This window comes from Nomascus leucogenys, chromosome 7b (genome assembly GCF_006542625.1).
Source record: "Nomascus leucogenys isolate Asia chromosome 7b, Asia_NLE_v1, whole genome shotgun sequence".
Lineage (NCBI taxonomy): Eukaryota > Metazoa > Chordata > Mammalia > Primates > Hylobatidae > Nomascus > Nomascus leucogenys.
Window position 1 is genome coordinate 59297349 of NC_044387.1, and position 15697 is coordinate 59313045.

A 15697-nucleotide genomic window follows, 5' to 3' on the forward strand; every position below is an offset into this window, starting at 1 on the left:
ATTGTGCTAATTTTTTTCCAGCGACACCCGGCAACTCTCTGTCCTCTCAAGAATGTTCTCCAGGGAGAACAAGACTTGACTGATTCTTCAGAAGAGTGCTGCACCCATTTTACAAGCGGACAAGCCAAGTCCTTAGAAGGCGTGGAACTGGTCCAAGGATGGGTGGCAGGTGATCTGAAGCCTCTAGGCCCCTAGCCCCAGGTGGCCTGTTCCCTCAATGGAGCCACTCCAGCTCTGGCAAGGGCAGGTGCGGTGGCGCTGCTGGTGCCTGCTGTGGGAGTACAGTGGGCCTTTGTGCCAGGCGGGCACCACCCCCTGGCTGGCCCCTCCCCATTCGCAGGACAGCTCTTACCTGCCGGGCCGCCACCCCAGCCAACAGCTCAGCCGGGTGCTCCTTCCTGGGCTCCACGCCCAGAGCTGCTTCCCGACGGTGCAGCCGCAAGGCATCGCAGGGGCCCCGCGCTACTGCCCTGCTCCCTCGAAGTCCCAGGTCCCCTCCCCCAGTGCTGATCATTAACCAGGAGGCCGTATAAGGAGCTAGCGGCCCTGGCGAGAGGGAGGGACGCAACGCTGCCACCATGGACAGTAGCACCTGGAGCCCCACGACCACCGCAGTCACCCGGCCTGTTGAGACCCACGAGCTCATTCGCAATGCAGCCGATATCTCCGTCATCGTTATCTACTTCGTGGTAGTGATGGCCGTCGGACTGTGGGTATGCAGCGGGTCCTGGGACGCGGGTGGGGAGGGTGCGCACGGAGGAGGAGCAACGGCCTCGCTGAGCTGCAAGGGGCAGTAGGCTTAAGTGTCCGTGGAGGGGAGAGGAAATGACTTGGAAGCACTTTAGAAGCACTCAGAGGCACAGCATGAAGGGAGGAGGGCAAGCAAGGATGAGCAGAAGTGAGAAGGGTGCCCAGGGCAGCCTGCCAGGAAGGACCAAGGAGGATACCTGAGCCTGTGAGCAGAGAAGGAAGGTGGGGGTTTGAAGAGACCGCTGGAAAGTGTAAGGGGCAGGGAAGCGGCTGCTTAGAGCTACAGGGAGGGCTCTGGGGCTTGGGAGATGAGCCTCTAGCAGGTGACTACTGTCCTACTTTTTAGTCATCCAGTTTCAGATGGGAAAGAAACGGTGTGGAGTGGGAAAGCCACAGCCTCTGCCAGCCCCAGAGATGGGGATGCTGAGGTGGCAGACAGCGGGATGCTGACCCATGCCCCCGTCCTAGGAGAGGCTAACCCAGAGGCCTTGTGCATGAGGATCCCAGGGGCTGGAGCAAGTTAGAGATGAGAAAGATGGGTAGAAAAGGAGGAGGAGGAGGAGGAAGACCTGGGGGTGACCTGGCACTGGGGAGAGGGAAGTGTGTGTCTCCTTTTGGGACTCTGGGGACACAACAAACCGGAGAAACTTGTTCTCAGCCACCTGGAACATGGACATTTCACTTATGACAGACTGTGGCACGCCCAACAACTGGAGGAGGAGATGTTTTAAAAGTGTGCAGGACCGACTGTGGTGGCTCACTCCTGTAATCCTAGCATTCTGAGAGGCCAAGGTGGGAGGATTACTTGAGTCCGGAAGTTTGAGATCAGCCTGGGCAGCATAGTGAGACTCTGTCTCTACAAAAAATAAAAAAATTATAAAAAATATATAAAAAGTTTGCAGATGTTCCAGCCACACTCGTGATTGTTATGGAGGTGGAGGTGATAAGCCCAGGGAGGCTGCTGTACTAGCTGGTGATTGTGTTGAACTCTTTTGACTTAGAGGAGAGGAAGGTAGGCATGAACACTTCTGTGGACACAGAGCTTTTTCAGGGACAAAAGTGTTTGTTTTTTTTTTTTCCCCAAAGGAATTGTAGAAACTAGATGTGGCAGAATCCCTCCCAAGTGTCACATGGGGTCAGTACGGCTGACTTTTCCTCAATATTCTCAGCTTTCCAGACATAGTGGAAACTGACCAGCTAGGAGCCAGGATACTCAAGTTCACTACTGGCTTTCACATGGTTCAAATCATGCAACATTGGGTAACTTCCCTCAGCCGCCAGTTTACTCAACTTTAAAATAGGTACACTCTTATCTATTCTAATGACTCCCCCATGGTTGTGGTGAGGATATGCAGAAGTGAATCTGAAAGCTGTTTATGGACTCTAGGATTAAAAAAAACTACTATTGTCATTTACCTTCCATGGTATGATCTGGGCTCTGAACAATGTTTGTCCTTTTAAGTAAAATGGGCAGCAGTGGTCAGGCAAGTAGTATATTTTTACAAAAGCCACAAGACAGGGAAGGCCAGAATGTTAATCCCCGTTTTACAGAAGAGGAAATTGAAGCCTCATGTGGTTGTGATTTGCCTAAGGTTACAATAGATGAAATTGTTCCTGGAACTCAGATCTCTTGACTCCTGATTTTTTATGGTACCAGGCACTCTGCCACTGTGACTGACTTCCTCCTCCCACCCCACCCCAGCTTATAAGTGCTGGAGCCAAGGTGTGAGCCCGTCATCTGCTGGCTATACAGTACTGCCTGTTTCCCAGACAATCTCTGATAATCTCGGTTCTCTTAACCAATCTCATTTTAGCCCTGCCAGTCCAGTAGGTGTTTATACTTTTTAAATGGTGTTGACATGTTTCAAGTATCTGTGAATCAGTATCACTTGTCCTGCTAAATGCTACTTAATAGCCTGTTTAGTATTTGTCTATGTTTAATCTTCCCCCATTAGACAGTGCCTCTGGACCCTGGTCATTTAATGCATTGGATTTCTTCCAGTTTATCCTCCTCTGTCTGCTATTAAAGTGGCAAGAGTGGCTTGATTCAGGGGTGGCCATTCTGACTCCTTCATGATCTCTGGGCTGCACAGGCAGAATAGTCCAGGCCCATTGTGTTTCTTCAACTTAGAAAAGACCCACACAGTCAATGTCCCTCTGTCACCTTCTCCATCTCTTCCAACATTATTTGGTTCTGTTTTGTCCTTTTACAACTCTGCCTCCTCCAATCATATTTTAGGCTTTGGCTTATTACTTCTTCAGAGTTAATTTCCATTTTTCTTTCACCACCTATCAGTTTGTTTCTTAGGGAATTTTATATCCTTTTAAGCTGGATCTCTGACCTTATTCTTCCTGGAATAGTTCATCAAGCTATCCTGAAATCCCCTCAAGCCAGGGGTTGTTAAACTATGACCCATGGGCCAAATCTGTCTCACAGCCTGTTTTTGTATGGTCCATAAGCCAAGAATGGTTTTTACACTTCTCAAGGGTTGTGAAAAAGAAATAACAAGACAAAATATGAATAATTTGCAGCAGAGACCCTGTATATTCCACAAAGCTTCAGTATTTACCATCAGGCTCTTTTTCTTTAAAGAAAAAAAATTTACTGACCCCTGTCTTATGTAGTCATTTGAACTGATAGCATCATTGAATGATTGAATTTGAATGGCCCTTGAGGGAGCCCAACCTTTCTGTTTTACAGATGAGGATCAGAGAGCGTGACCAGAAGTCATTCAGATGAATCAGTCCCAGAGCTGGGACAAGAATCAAGGTCTTATGCTGCCAAAGCCAATGCTCTTTTCACTATTCTACCTTTCCCACTCCCCAAGACACTTGCCTTTCTGGGAATACTCTCTCCATGGTCCTTACTATCATTGCATTGTTGTGACAGTGTCCTGGTGGTGCTGAATTCCTTTGCTTTTTTTTTTTTTTTTTTAAGTCGATGCTTTTCTTTAGATCATTTGACAAAATCATCTTGACTAGTTGTCAATAGCCTTCACCTGAACACTTCCAGTAGAAACTCTCCCAAGTGGCTTTATTTCCATCTCTGGACAGCTCTGACAGAGAGGATATTCCTTTTGGCTCTGGGCTCAGACCTGATGTCCAGGAACTTCTCTCATTTTGTCTGGTTGTGTCCTATGTGGGCCACACCAAGCATCATGTCTGTCCCACTTTACATTTCAGAAAACAACAGGCCACATTTGAGGCTTCTCTTCTCCAGGCCCAACATCCTCAGTTTCTTAAGTTGTTCCTCGTCTGGACAGAAGCCTAAAGTTCTTCCTTTCTGCTCAATGATATTTGTATTCTGTGGAGATAGAACCCAAGTAAACCCCAAACCAAAACATTGTGGGTCAGTAATTGTCCTTCTTTTACCCTAGCAGCTTGGAGTTGTGAGTTCATTCTCTTCTAGTTGTAGAGTGGACAGGTGAATGTAACACTGTGGTTTACAAAGTGGTGTCTGGAACTTTAAAGTTTTCCTTTGAGCATCTCGTGCTCACAGAATAATGATCTTCTGTGCACAAAGCATTATGTGAAATTAAAAATTTGTAATATGGTAACACAAAGTAAAAAAAAATTGTAATGGCTGTGAACAAGGCGTAAGTGAAGTCATCTGGGTGTTCAGAGACTTTTATTTGGAGAAGGGAGGAGGCTGTAGGGAAGGAAGAGGTTTCCATGGGGGAGTGTCAGGTAGGGTTTCATGGGGGAAGTGGATTTTGAGGGGCCTTGAAGGATGAATAGGTAGGGTCTGGGCTTGCATAGATGAGGGGATGAAAATTCCAGAGAAGAAAAGACTTGGTGCACACACCTCTCTTCACCTTTTGTCCATCCCCATCATCTTTCCTGAATTATTTCAGCTCCCCACTCTAGTCTCTGCCCTCACATTCTTCCTCTAAGTTCTTCATTTCTGAGACCAGCTGGGGTTATCAATTTTCTTCAACTTCACAGTGGCCTTCAGAATGGCTTTTCCTTGGTCAATTGCTACAGACTGGGTCCTTGGGAATTTTTTCTGTTTTGGCCCTTAGCTACCTTTTCTGGTTCTTAGGTCTCTTGCTATTCCCCAAAAAACTGCTACAGAGGACTTCACAGTATCTCCTGTGGGAGGAAGAGCCCTGCCAGGAGTCCAGAAAGACCCAAGCCATGCTCTCCTGGGTAGTGCCCAGCACACAGGGGTGCTCAACAAATCTATGTTGACTCATGGGGCACAATAATGACCCTGCTTCCTAAAGGACTAAGTTCAATACATCATTGCAGACTGAGCACCTAGCAAAATGTTATCTGTCTCAGGCATGTTTGATGAATAAATTACAAGTGTCTAAGTGCCTGAGATGTCACCATCAGGGGTTATGCCTTTGGAATACTGATTTGGAATAGTGATGCTTTTTAGCCTCAGTGGTCACCTATGAAAATGCAGACATTGGCCGGGCATGGTGGCTCATGCCTGTAATCCCAGCACTTTCAGAGGCCGAGGCGGGCAGATCACCTGAGATCAGGAGTTCAAGATCAGCCTGGACAACATGGCAAAACCCTGTCTCTACAAGAATTAGCCAGGCATGGTGGTGTGTGCCTGTACTCCCAGCTTCTTGGGGGGCTGAGGCATGAGAATTGCTTGAACCCAGGAGGCGGAGGTTGCAGTGAGCTGAGACTGCACCACTGCACTCCAGCCTGGCCAACAGAATGAGTCTCCATGTAGAAAAAAAAAAAAAAAAAAAAAAGGTGCCACCTCTGACAGGGTTAAGTCACTATCAGCTACTAACATTATCAACAAGTGTCCGCTGAGAGAAATCAATAACATAGAAGAAGAGGGAAGATGGCCAGGGGCCAGGAACAGAGGCACTGACCCCATTTTCTGCTGGAGGACTGGCCCTGGGCCTGAGCTGGACCAGAAATAATCCGAAGGCTTAGAGGCAACATCCCAAGGCATCGGTGGGAGGAGCTGGTCATCGTATATTGAAGATACATGTCATTTTTCTCCTCATGAACCCTCAGTGGCTCCCTACTGTCTATGCAATAAAGTCTGCACTTTTTAGCCTGGCGTTTGAGAGTGGGTGTTCTGCCCCACTTCTCACCATTCTCTCCATTCAAATGCCTCAGCCAGGCTCACCAGGTAACACTGTTGGCCATTCTCTCCTTCTCCACACTGGGTGAGGTTCCACCTCTAGATCTGCTGTTCCTGGAATCTTACCACATTCCTCCCTCTTCTCTAATAAAATTCCACTCTTTCTTCAATCAAGATTTGCTGAAATACTGCTCTCTCTGTAAGCCTTTCCTGGCTCCCTGGTCTGACAGTGTTCTCTCCTTCCTCTATACTAACACAATAGTCATGATATATTGGCTGGGTGCAGTGGCTCACTCCTGTAATCTCAGCAATTTGGGAGGCCGAGGCGGGCAGATCACTTGAGGTCAGGAGTTCGAGACCAGCCTGGCCAATAGGGTGAAACCCGTCTCTACTAAAAATACAAAAATTAGCTGGGCGTGGTAGCACACGCCTGTAGTCCCAGCTACTCAGGAGGCTGAGGCATGAGAATTGCTTGAACCCAGGAGGCAGAGGTTGCAGTGAGCCAAGATCGTGCCACTGCATTCCAGCCTGGGTGACCGAGTGAGACTCTGTCTAAAATATATATATATATTTTTAATCATTATATATATATATATATATATATATATATATATATATATATGATGATTCCAGCAACCTGCTACCTACACCCTCAGAGAGGAAAGACTTGAATTTGTCTGGTCTTTTATTTACTATTTAGTACAAATGCCTTGCATTCTTAGAGCATTTTTTCACTTTTCTGGTAACAAAGATATAATTCACATCCCATATGGTATTTTTTAAAAGTATATTTCTTTTTCTTTTTTTTTTGAGATGGGTGTTGCTATGTTGCCCAGGCAGGTCTTGAATTCCTGGGCTCAAATGATTCTCCCACCTCAGCCTCCTGAGTAGCTGGGATTATAGGCACATGCCACCATGTGGCTGTAATCCCAGCTACTCAGGAGGCTCAAATAAATATAGCATTCATTAGGCACCTCAATATGCTTGTAAGAAAGGCATAAAAAGTTCCATTCCTGCTGTTTAACAGACAAGCAAGCAGATCCAGGTGGAGTGACTTGCTGGAAGCGATACTGGAAGCTAATTTCGCACTAGCTCTAGAGTAAGCTGTATGTATTTTCTGAGCTTCAGTTTCCTTGTCTGTCAAACGTAGGTTCCTGGCTCCTTCATCTAAATCTTTTGAGGCTGCAGGGGAAGAAGGAATATGAAAGTGTTTCAGAAAGTGGAGTGGGTAGAAGAAGGTGCACGTATGGGGAGGTATGTCCTTTTGGTTGGCAAGACCACTCTTCTAGTTTTCGATTACATTTTTGACCCTTTCCTCCTCAGGCTATGTTTTCCACCAATCGTGGGACTGTTGGAGGCTTCTTCCTGGCAGGCCGAAGTATGGTGTGGTGGCCGGTAAGTTTTCTCTGAAATGCCATTTGCATAACTGCTTAACTGATACTCCCTTTAGGAACTCATTTTCTTCTTGGCTTTGGGTGGTGGTGATTCTAGGATTCAAGGATCCCAATCAGATACTTGACAGTGAGTCTCATGCTCATCGGGTCTCCTGGGCACCCTTAATCTCTTGCAGTAAGGGAATAGCCTTTAAATAAATCACCCTTAGAGTCCTTCAATAAAATACAAAGTTGGTTCAAAGCCTGTCATTGGTCCATAAATCCATAACCAGAATATCAGTTCTGAAATGTGCTGGCCCAAGGAACATATCACAGGGGTCAGAGGCTCTCCACTGCTGACATCTCACTTGCCCTTTGCCCCTCCATCTGCCTTTATCCCAGTAGCTTTGTGCCATAGGAAGAGTGGGCAGCAGAGAAGCTTCTGGAAGAAGGAACAACTTGTATTGACCTGGGTTGATATACCTGAGACAGAGAGGGTTTGGGTTGTCACCCACAAGAAAAGTAGGAGAAAATCAGAGCTCATAAAGTCTGAAAACATATTGGATAGAGGAGACACTGTTTTTGGGCATTCCTGGGGTTTAGGGGGCTTTGAAAGGAGTGGTTATGACTTGAAACAGGTGAAGATTCAGAAACTCTGGAAACACACTCCGTTCCTGAAAACTGAATGAGGCCCAGAGAGAAAAACAGTTTGTGTGTTGGCTTGAGGATAGAAGCAAGGGACAATCAGAGGGAAGGAGCAAGGACTCCAGGATTGAAATTACAAGAAGAGTCAGCTTACATAGGGATCCGGGCTGGGAGGTCCCCGGAAGCCTGAGTCATGCTTGAGGCAAGCCAAGGCAACTCATCTGAGTAACATGAAACCATGAAACTGTACCTTACGTAATTGTGGGCTGGTTGGTGGCCCAGGATTCCCTTTTTATGTGGCACTAGGGTTTGCCATGTTTCACTCACAGCTGTCTGTGTGGAGATGCGAGGGTAGGAAAGCTGTGAAGCTCAGGGGCTGAGCTTTGAAGGGGAATTCCCCACTCTTTGGATATTGGCAGCAGAAATTACACAGAGAAGTGAGGCCCCAGGTACACAGCCCCTTGAGAGACTCTTGTTTTGGAAGATAGTTTGATCACACCTACCAGGACTACTGGCAGAGCCAGCTCCATGGGAGCAGCTCCCTTAGATTTAGAAAGAAGTATTCCAAAGGGCAGGGAGTGGGAACTGCACAAGAACCCACAGGATTTGGCTTGTTCCAGCTTTGGGCAAGCCATTAATTGCCCAATTAATGGGCAATTCATTAATCTCTGAGTCTCTGGAGTCTCCTCTATAATGTGGAGCTGATCAGATAAGGAATCTCAAAGGCTCTTCAAGGACTAAAATTCTAAGTTTCAGCTAGGCATGGTGACTCACACCTGCAATCTAGGCATTTTGGGAGGCAGAAATGAGAGAATTGCTTGAGCCCAGCAGTTCAAGACCAGCCTGGGCAACATAGCAAGATCTTATCTCTACAGAAAAATTAAAAAATAGCTGGGCGTGGTGGTGTGCACCTGTAGTCCTAGCTACTTGGAAGGCTGAGGTGGGAGGATCGCTTGATCTGGGAAGGTCAAGGCTGCAGTGAGCCATGATTGCATTACTGCCTTCCAGCCTGGGGGACAGAGTGAGACCCTGTTTCAAACAACAACAACAACAACAACAACAACAACAAAAACCCAAAAAACAAAAACAACAACAACAACAAAAATCCCAAACCCAACAACAACAGAACAACAACAAAATAGTTGACAAACTTTTTCTGTAAAAGACCAGATAGTAAATATTTTTGGCTTTGCTGCTATGCAATCTCTGTCACAACTACTCCACTCTGCTGTTGTAACATAAAAACATCCAAGGAAAATGGATGAATGAATGGATGTGGCTGACTTTATTTGCAAAAATAGGTGGAGGGCCAGATTTGTTGTTTTGAGGACACACACACACAGTCTCAGAACAGAGCCTGGCACACATTAAACCCTCAGGTTTAGCTCTTATTCTTCTTTGCAATTGAAACCCTATTGAAGGACTGTCATATCACTTATCTGATTGAATCCTCAATGATCTAGTGAGGTAAGTAGAGTGAAGACGATGATTAATCCCATGGATTGCCCATGTTTACACAAGATAATGACAGAGCTAAGACTTCCTCTGATCTTCTGGTTATTCAGGTCTCTTTCTCCTTGTCTTTTGAGATCGAAATTTATGAGGCCAATTGGTGTGGCCTAAAGATTGGTCTGAAAACCAAGAAATTATTTCATTTGAGGCCGACCAGAGACCCTGATGAAAATTTTCCCTGAAGAAAGAGGACAGGTTCTCAAACTTTTCAAGTCCTCTTGGGTAAAATATGTCTGATTTTATCTTTATGTTTCTAAAACCTAATGATCAGTTCAAAGTCCAGCCACTTATGATGTCACCAGGGGAGCCAAAGGGTGTCTTAGAAAAACCTGGTAGTCCCAATACATGGGTGGGGAGTTCATGAATTGGAGAGGAAGAGAGGGAACCAGGCAACTGGACATGGGAGAGGCAGGGATGCACTCCAGGAAGAAGTGAGAAGGAAAGATAAGTACTTGACTCTTCATAAGCCTGGGGGAAGAAATTCCTGCCTCTTCTGGCCCAGGTTCATTTGGCCCTCTCTTCTTGCTCTACTTGCTTTTTACCTGCATGTGCTCTTATTTATCCCAGTGCCCTGTGATGAGAGCTAGGCCTATGCTTTTCTTAATTTTTTTTAGGCCTCACAACACCAAGGCCTTGCACTGCAAGAAGGCACTTGACAAATATGGGCTGAATTAAAGAGAAAAGAAGGAGAAGAGGGACATGACCCCAAACCCTCATGCTGGTCCCCCTTGGTGGTGTCACCTGAGACCTGAGTCTATATTCTGGCCTCTGGTGCAGGGGCCACACAGTATAGACAGTGGTAAGAATTCAGGAGGTTAGGAGGGTGCAGGGTCTAAGTCAAAGCCTCCCTCCAGCAGTGCTCCAAATTTCTGTTTTTATGCACAGAGAAAAATTATTGTTGTTTAGGCTCATGGCAGTAAAACTGGAAAAGCAAATCCTAATCAGAGTTCCCAATTTCAGCCCACATTGGACTCCTTGGTAAAGTTCGGTGTGGTTATGTTTCCTCACTCTCAGGCCATCTGTTTTCTCAGTTTGAGTCGAGGTTTTGCAAAACTTGGCAGTTCCCCATTGGTATATTTTGGGTGGGAGCTTTTGGGTTATCAGAGCAGTGTCTGCTTTGCTCTCTCTTCTTCCTTCTCCTTATTTTTCCTCCCTTTTCTTCTCTTCCTATTACTCATTCTCCTTTTCCTATTCCTCCACCTTCTCTTCCTCCTTTTTATTCTCCTCCTCCTTCTCATTCTTTCCCTCCTTCCCTTTCTTCCTTCTCTTTCCCCTCTCTCTTCTCTTTTCCTCTTTCTCTCCCCTTCATCCTTCTCTCCCTTTTTTTGGTGGAACTACTTCCCTCCCATTCATCATGGCTTAGTCTCTCCTCTGAGGAGCTTCCTGATTAATACACAGCCACTCACCACTCCATGTATTCTTGGTGTTTCTAGGCATCAATTGATTGATGTGTAACCAAGTCCCTGCCATCTAGTTAGTACCTAAGCACCTGGCTTCTCCTTTCTCACTGGCTGCCTTCCGAGAATTTTCTAACAGATTAGTGCTTCTGTAGACAGAGAAAAAAATTACTTTTTTTTGTAATCCGTATTTCTGGTTGGTAGAAGTCAGAAGAGGCAGAAAGGTGGTGAAACTATCAGTTAAAATGAATTCGTTGTATTATTCATATTAGAAATATCTGGGATTAAATTAGTTAATACATGTCAATCTCTTAGGACACTATATAGTTAATGCTGTCCGAGGGATGCCTATCATGATTATCATCATTATAATTGTTTCTCGGCTGGGTGCGGTGGCTCACGCCAGTAATCCCAGCACTTTGGCAGGCCGAGGCAGGCAGATCGCCTGGATTGGGAGTTCGAGACCAGCCTGGCCAACATGATGAAACCCGTCTCTACTAAAATTACAAAAATTAGCTGGGCATGGTGGCAGGTGCCTGTAATCCTAGCTACTTGGGAGGCTGAGGTAGGAGAATCGCTTGAACCCGGGAGATGGAGGTTGCAGTGAGCTGAGATCGCACCATTGCACTCCAGCTTGGGCAACAGAGCAAGATTCCATCTAAAAAAAAATAAAATGAAATAGTAATTGTTTCTCATCTCCAGCTTCTCCTCCTTAAGCTGTGAATTGAGTCATTCATCTATTTATGTAGTATTATTTTCTCATTCCACAATTGCATGTTGATACCTACTATGTGTCAGATGCTATGTAGGTGCTGGTATATATCCGTGTGCATATGTGTGTGTATGTCCCTCACATTCTTACAAAATATATGTAAAATTATCAATAATAGTTAAGTGCTCAGAAGAAAGTGTATTTGAGTCAAGGGTGAGGTTCAGTGGGAGGGAGAAGGGTCTTCATTATTCAACACAGGCTGAAAGAGGGTCTTTCTGAGGATTGAGCGTTCAGGTTGAGCCTTGAATGATCAGAGGGAGCCAGCCATGTGAAGATTCTGGGATGAGTAACCCAAGTGGAAGGAACAGAATGGCCAAAGGCCCTGATGTAGGAAGAAGCTTGGGATATTTGAAAAACTGAAAGGGGGCCAGTGTGGGGTACAGATGGTATATATATTTATTTATTTGAGACAGGGTCTCACTCTGTCGCCCAGTCTGGAGTGCGGTGGTGCAATCTTGGCTCACTGCAACCTCCACCTTCCAGGTTCAAGCAATTCTCCTGCCTCAGCCTCCCTAGTAGCTAGGATTATAGGCTTGTGCTACCAAGCCTGGCTAATTTTTTGTACTTTTAGTAGAGACGGGGTTTCACCATGTTGGCCAGGCTGGTCTTGAACTCCTGGCCTCATGTGATCTGCCCACCTTGGCCTCCCAAAGTGCTGGAATTACAGGTGTGAGCCACTGCACCCAGCCAAGATGGTATATTTAGATCAGGTGCTTTGAGTGAGTGACCCTGAATTGCTGATGATTCCAAAGATGGGCTCATCTCGATGACAGGATGGATTGGTCTACAGCCTCCTTAACCTCTAAATGCCAGTGGAAGACCTCACCTGCCTTTTGTGCCAAAAACTGGTGGGAAAATGTCAGTGGTTTCCTGATTTCTTGCCCCTTTGTTTCTTTGGGCAAGGAGAGAAGTTCATGAAGGTAATGAGTGAAAGAGGACCATTGTCCATGGGAATAGGAGTTGGCCGAGTAAATAGAGACTGTGATGACTCTGGAGGAAAGCCCATGCCTAAATATTTACTAGAGTTTCAGAAATAAAATATTCTGAATATAGGAGCTCCATCTGATTTTCTGTCCCAATCCAGGAAGTGTGATCCTTGAGATGGCAATGGTCCAAGATTAAATATTTTCAAACTTCTTCTGTGAAAAGAAGGCTTACTAAGAGAGACACTAATCATGATTGAAGGCAAGTTCCTGAGAAGGTGAAGAAGGAATATGAAAACATGACACAGATGAGCACATGCCATTCCTGAGTTTACAGTGGGATGGGTAGGAGATTCTCACCCCACTGTGCCCCCTCAGGGACATTCAGAAGGGAATGTCCCAGGAAAAACCACAAAGTCAGTGTGTGCCACAGCCTCTCCCTGTGCCCCTGGGACTTGAGTCACCTTTGGCTATAAGACTTTGGGCAAGTCACTTCAATCTTCTGATCCTTATTCTCATCTGTAAATGAAGATCAGAATAATACCAACCTCACAGAACTGTAGTGGGCATTAAATAAGAAAAAGCAAATGAAATACATGGTCCAACCCTTGGCCCAAAGGTGGTGCTGTAAAAGTTAGCATTCTCCTCTCCCTTTCTTATTCTCCCAGGATGGGGCTCTCAAACTGTGGTACCCAGACCAGCAGCATCAGCAAGACCTGCACTCTTGTTAGAAATGCAAAATTTCTAGCCTCAAACCAGACCTACTGAATCACAAACGCTAGGAAATGGGGCCCGGTAATCTGCGTGTTTTTTGTTGTTGTTTGTTTGTTTGTTTTTTGAGACACAGTCTTGCTCCGTGGGAGTGCAGTGACGTGATCATAGCTCGCTATAGCCTTGATCTCCTGGGCTCAAACGATCCTCCCACCTTAGCTTCCTGAGTACCTGGGACTACAGGTGCGTGCCACCACGCCTGGCTAATTTTTTATTTTTAGTAGAGGTGAGGTCTCGCTATGTTTTGCAGCCTGGTCTCGAACTCCCGAGCTCAAGCAGTCTTCCCCCTTTGGCCTCCCAAAGTGCTGGGACTACAGGTGTGAGCCACCGTGCCTGACCACTCTGTGTTTTAATAAGTCCTCCAGGTGATTCTGATTAGGGTTGCCAGATTTAGCAAATAAAAATACAGGATGCCCAGTTAAATCTGAATTTCAGGCAAACAATACATACTTTTCTGTCTTTTTATTATTATTATTATTTTTAGCATAAGTATGTCCCATGCAATATTTGGGACATACTTACACTACAAATGTATAATGAATATATTATCTGTGAATCTGCATATTCAAGATAGGCAGACTTAACTGTATATCTTGTATTCTGATTATGTTAAAGTTTAAGGACCACTATTGGAGGATATCCCAATGGAGGAGTCCAGCATAGCCTAGAGAAGGCATGGGGAAGAGGCCCTGGGATCTCCCGATATCCCTTAAAGAGAAAGACAAAGGCAAGGAACAGGAAGCCATCTCCAGAATTCTGGACATTCTGGGTCTTAGATGGTTCATTAACAAAGAAAAAGGTTTCCTGAAATTAGCTGAGTGCATTTTCCATTTGGGCTATGATGACCTTGTTTCCTCAAGGAGAAAATGATGACTCTGTTTCTTTCAGGAAATTCAGGGTGATCTATAAAAACATGGGCTGTGTAAAAGCATCAATATTTCTTCAGAATAGCATGTCTTTGTGGAGCAAAACTTTCTTAAATTTTGTCACATCATTAAAGTCCAGTAACACCCTTTAGGGTAGGCCAAAAAAGATTCTTATCCTTGGTTTACAGTGGAAGAGACTGAGGCTAAAAGCAGTAAAGTGACTGCCTCAAGGTCACATAGTTTGCTATGATGGAACCAAGATTAGAGCCAGGTTGGAAGGTTCACAGTGTGCTTTGAAGGAGGGGAGGAAAAGGATGTCCCTGCCATTTAATTGTACTTTCAAGTATGACTATTGATACAGGATCCTTTTTAAAAATCCCCTGGCTGCCTCTGATTGTGAAGCCAGTTGTCCATTGCCCTGGGCAATTCTTTTCATTGTTTTTTGAGATATGATCTCACTCTGTTGCCCAAGCTGGAGTGCAGTGGCGTGATCACAGCTCATCAAAGCCTAGACCTCTTGGGCTCAAAGGATCCTCCTACCTCAGCCTCCCGAGTAGCTGGGACTATAGACAGTGCCACTGCACCCAGTTAATTTTTTATTTTTTTGTAGAAATGGGGTCTCACTATGTTGCCCAGGGAGGTCTCAAACTCCTAGATTCAAGTGATCCTCCTGCCATGGCCTCCCAAGGTGCTGGCATTACAGGCATAAGCTACTGCACCCAGTCCCCAGGACAATTCTTGATGCTTGGATTTGTGATCCTGAGTGTGCACATACTGCCTTACTGTCCTTAGGGTGTGAAAGTAAAGATAAAATTAATGTGTAAACGTGAATCACTTTCTTCCGCTGGGCTACAATTTTATTTTCACTGGAAAATAACAAGGTCAGCTGTAATCATTTCCAAGGTAATTCCAGCTCTAGCATCACATGAGCTGGGTTAAGATGTCAATTTTCTATTTCCAGGCACACAAAACATAACTGTAGTTAGCACTCAGTGACATTTTCACGTCTTTTTCTACGTCCCCCCAAAAAACACATAACTTACATGCCTACTTTGCTTTCAGTCCTCAGGCTCTGCTAGTGAATCTGAGACAGCTCTGGAATTGTTGTTCCTTATTCTTAAAGATTTTAAAGGATTGCGTTCTGATTATAAAATTATACAAACCCATTGTGAAAAAACTGGAAAAGTATTTTAAAAATGCACTCATTGTTTTGTCTTCCCAAGATAATCATTGTTAAATTTGGATATATTTATGTATACACAGGTACACACACACACACACACACACACACCCCTACGCATATATTTAAACATTTTGGGGCTCCTATGGTATATAGGTTTGTATCTCCTCATGTCATAACAAATTCTTCAAAGCTATAATTTTAATGGCTGCACAACATTCCATCATATGGCTGGGTGCAGTGGCTCATGCCTATAATCCTAGCACTTTGGGAAGCCAAGCTGGGAGGAAAGCTTGAGGTCAGGAGTTCGAGACCAGCCTAGTCAATATAGCGAGATCCCATCTCTACAAAAATTTTTTTTAAATTCCATCATAAATATGAACTTGAATTTATCCAATTGTTTTTCTATTGTTGGGCCCTTACGTGGTTTCCAACATTCCTCTGTTGTAAGT

At 45.1% G+C, this 15697-nt stretch overlaps 1 protein-coding gene across 2 annotated transcripts in view; it reads left to right on the forward strand.

Annotated features, from left to right (window-relative positions):
• The first annotated feature begins 328 nt into the window (after window positions 1–328).
• SLC5A1 (solute carrier family 5 member 1) overlaps window positions 329–15697 on the forward strand; it is a 76908-nt gene continuing 61539 nt past the window's right edge. For both annotated transcript variants that reach the window (XM_030815208.1, XM_030815209.1), the window contains exons 1-2: window positions 329–713; window positions 7130–7201. In XM_030815208.1, coding sequence (XP_030671068.1) covers window positions 579–713; window positions 7130–7201 — 207 coding nt within the window. In that variant the 5' untranslated portion in view covers window positions 329–578. The remainder of the gene's footprint in view (window positions 714–7129; window positions 7202–15697) is intronic.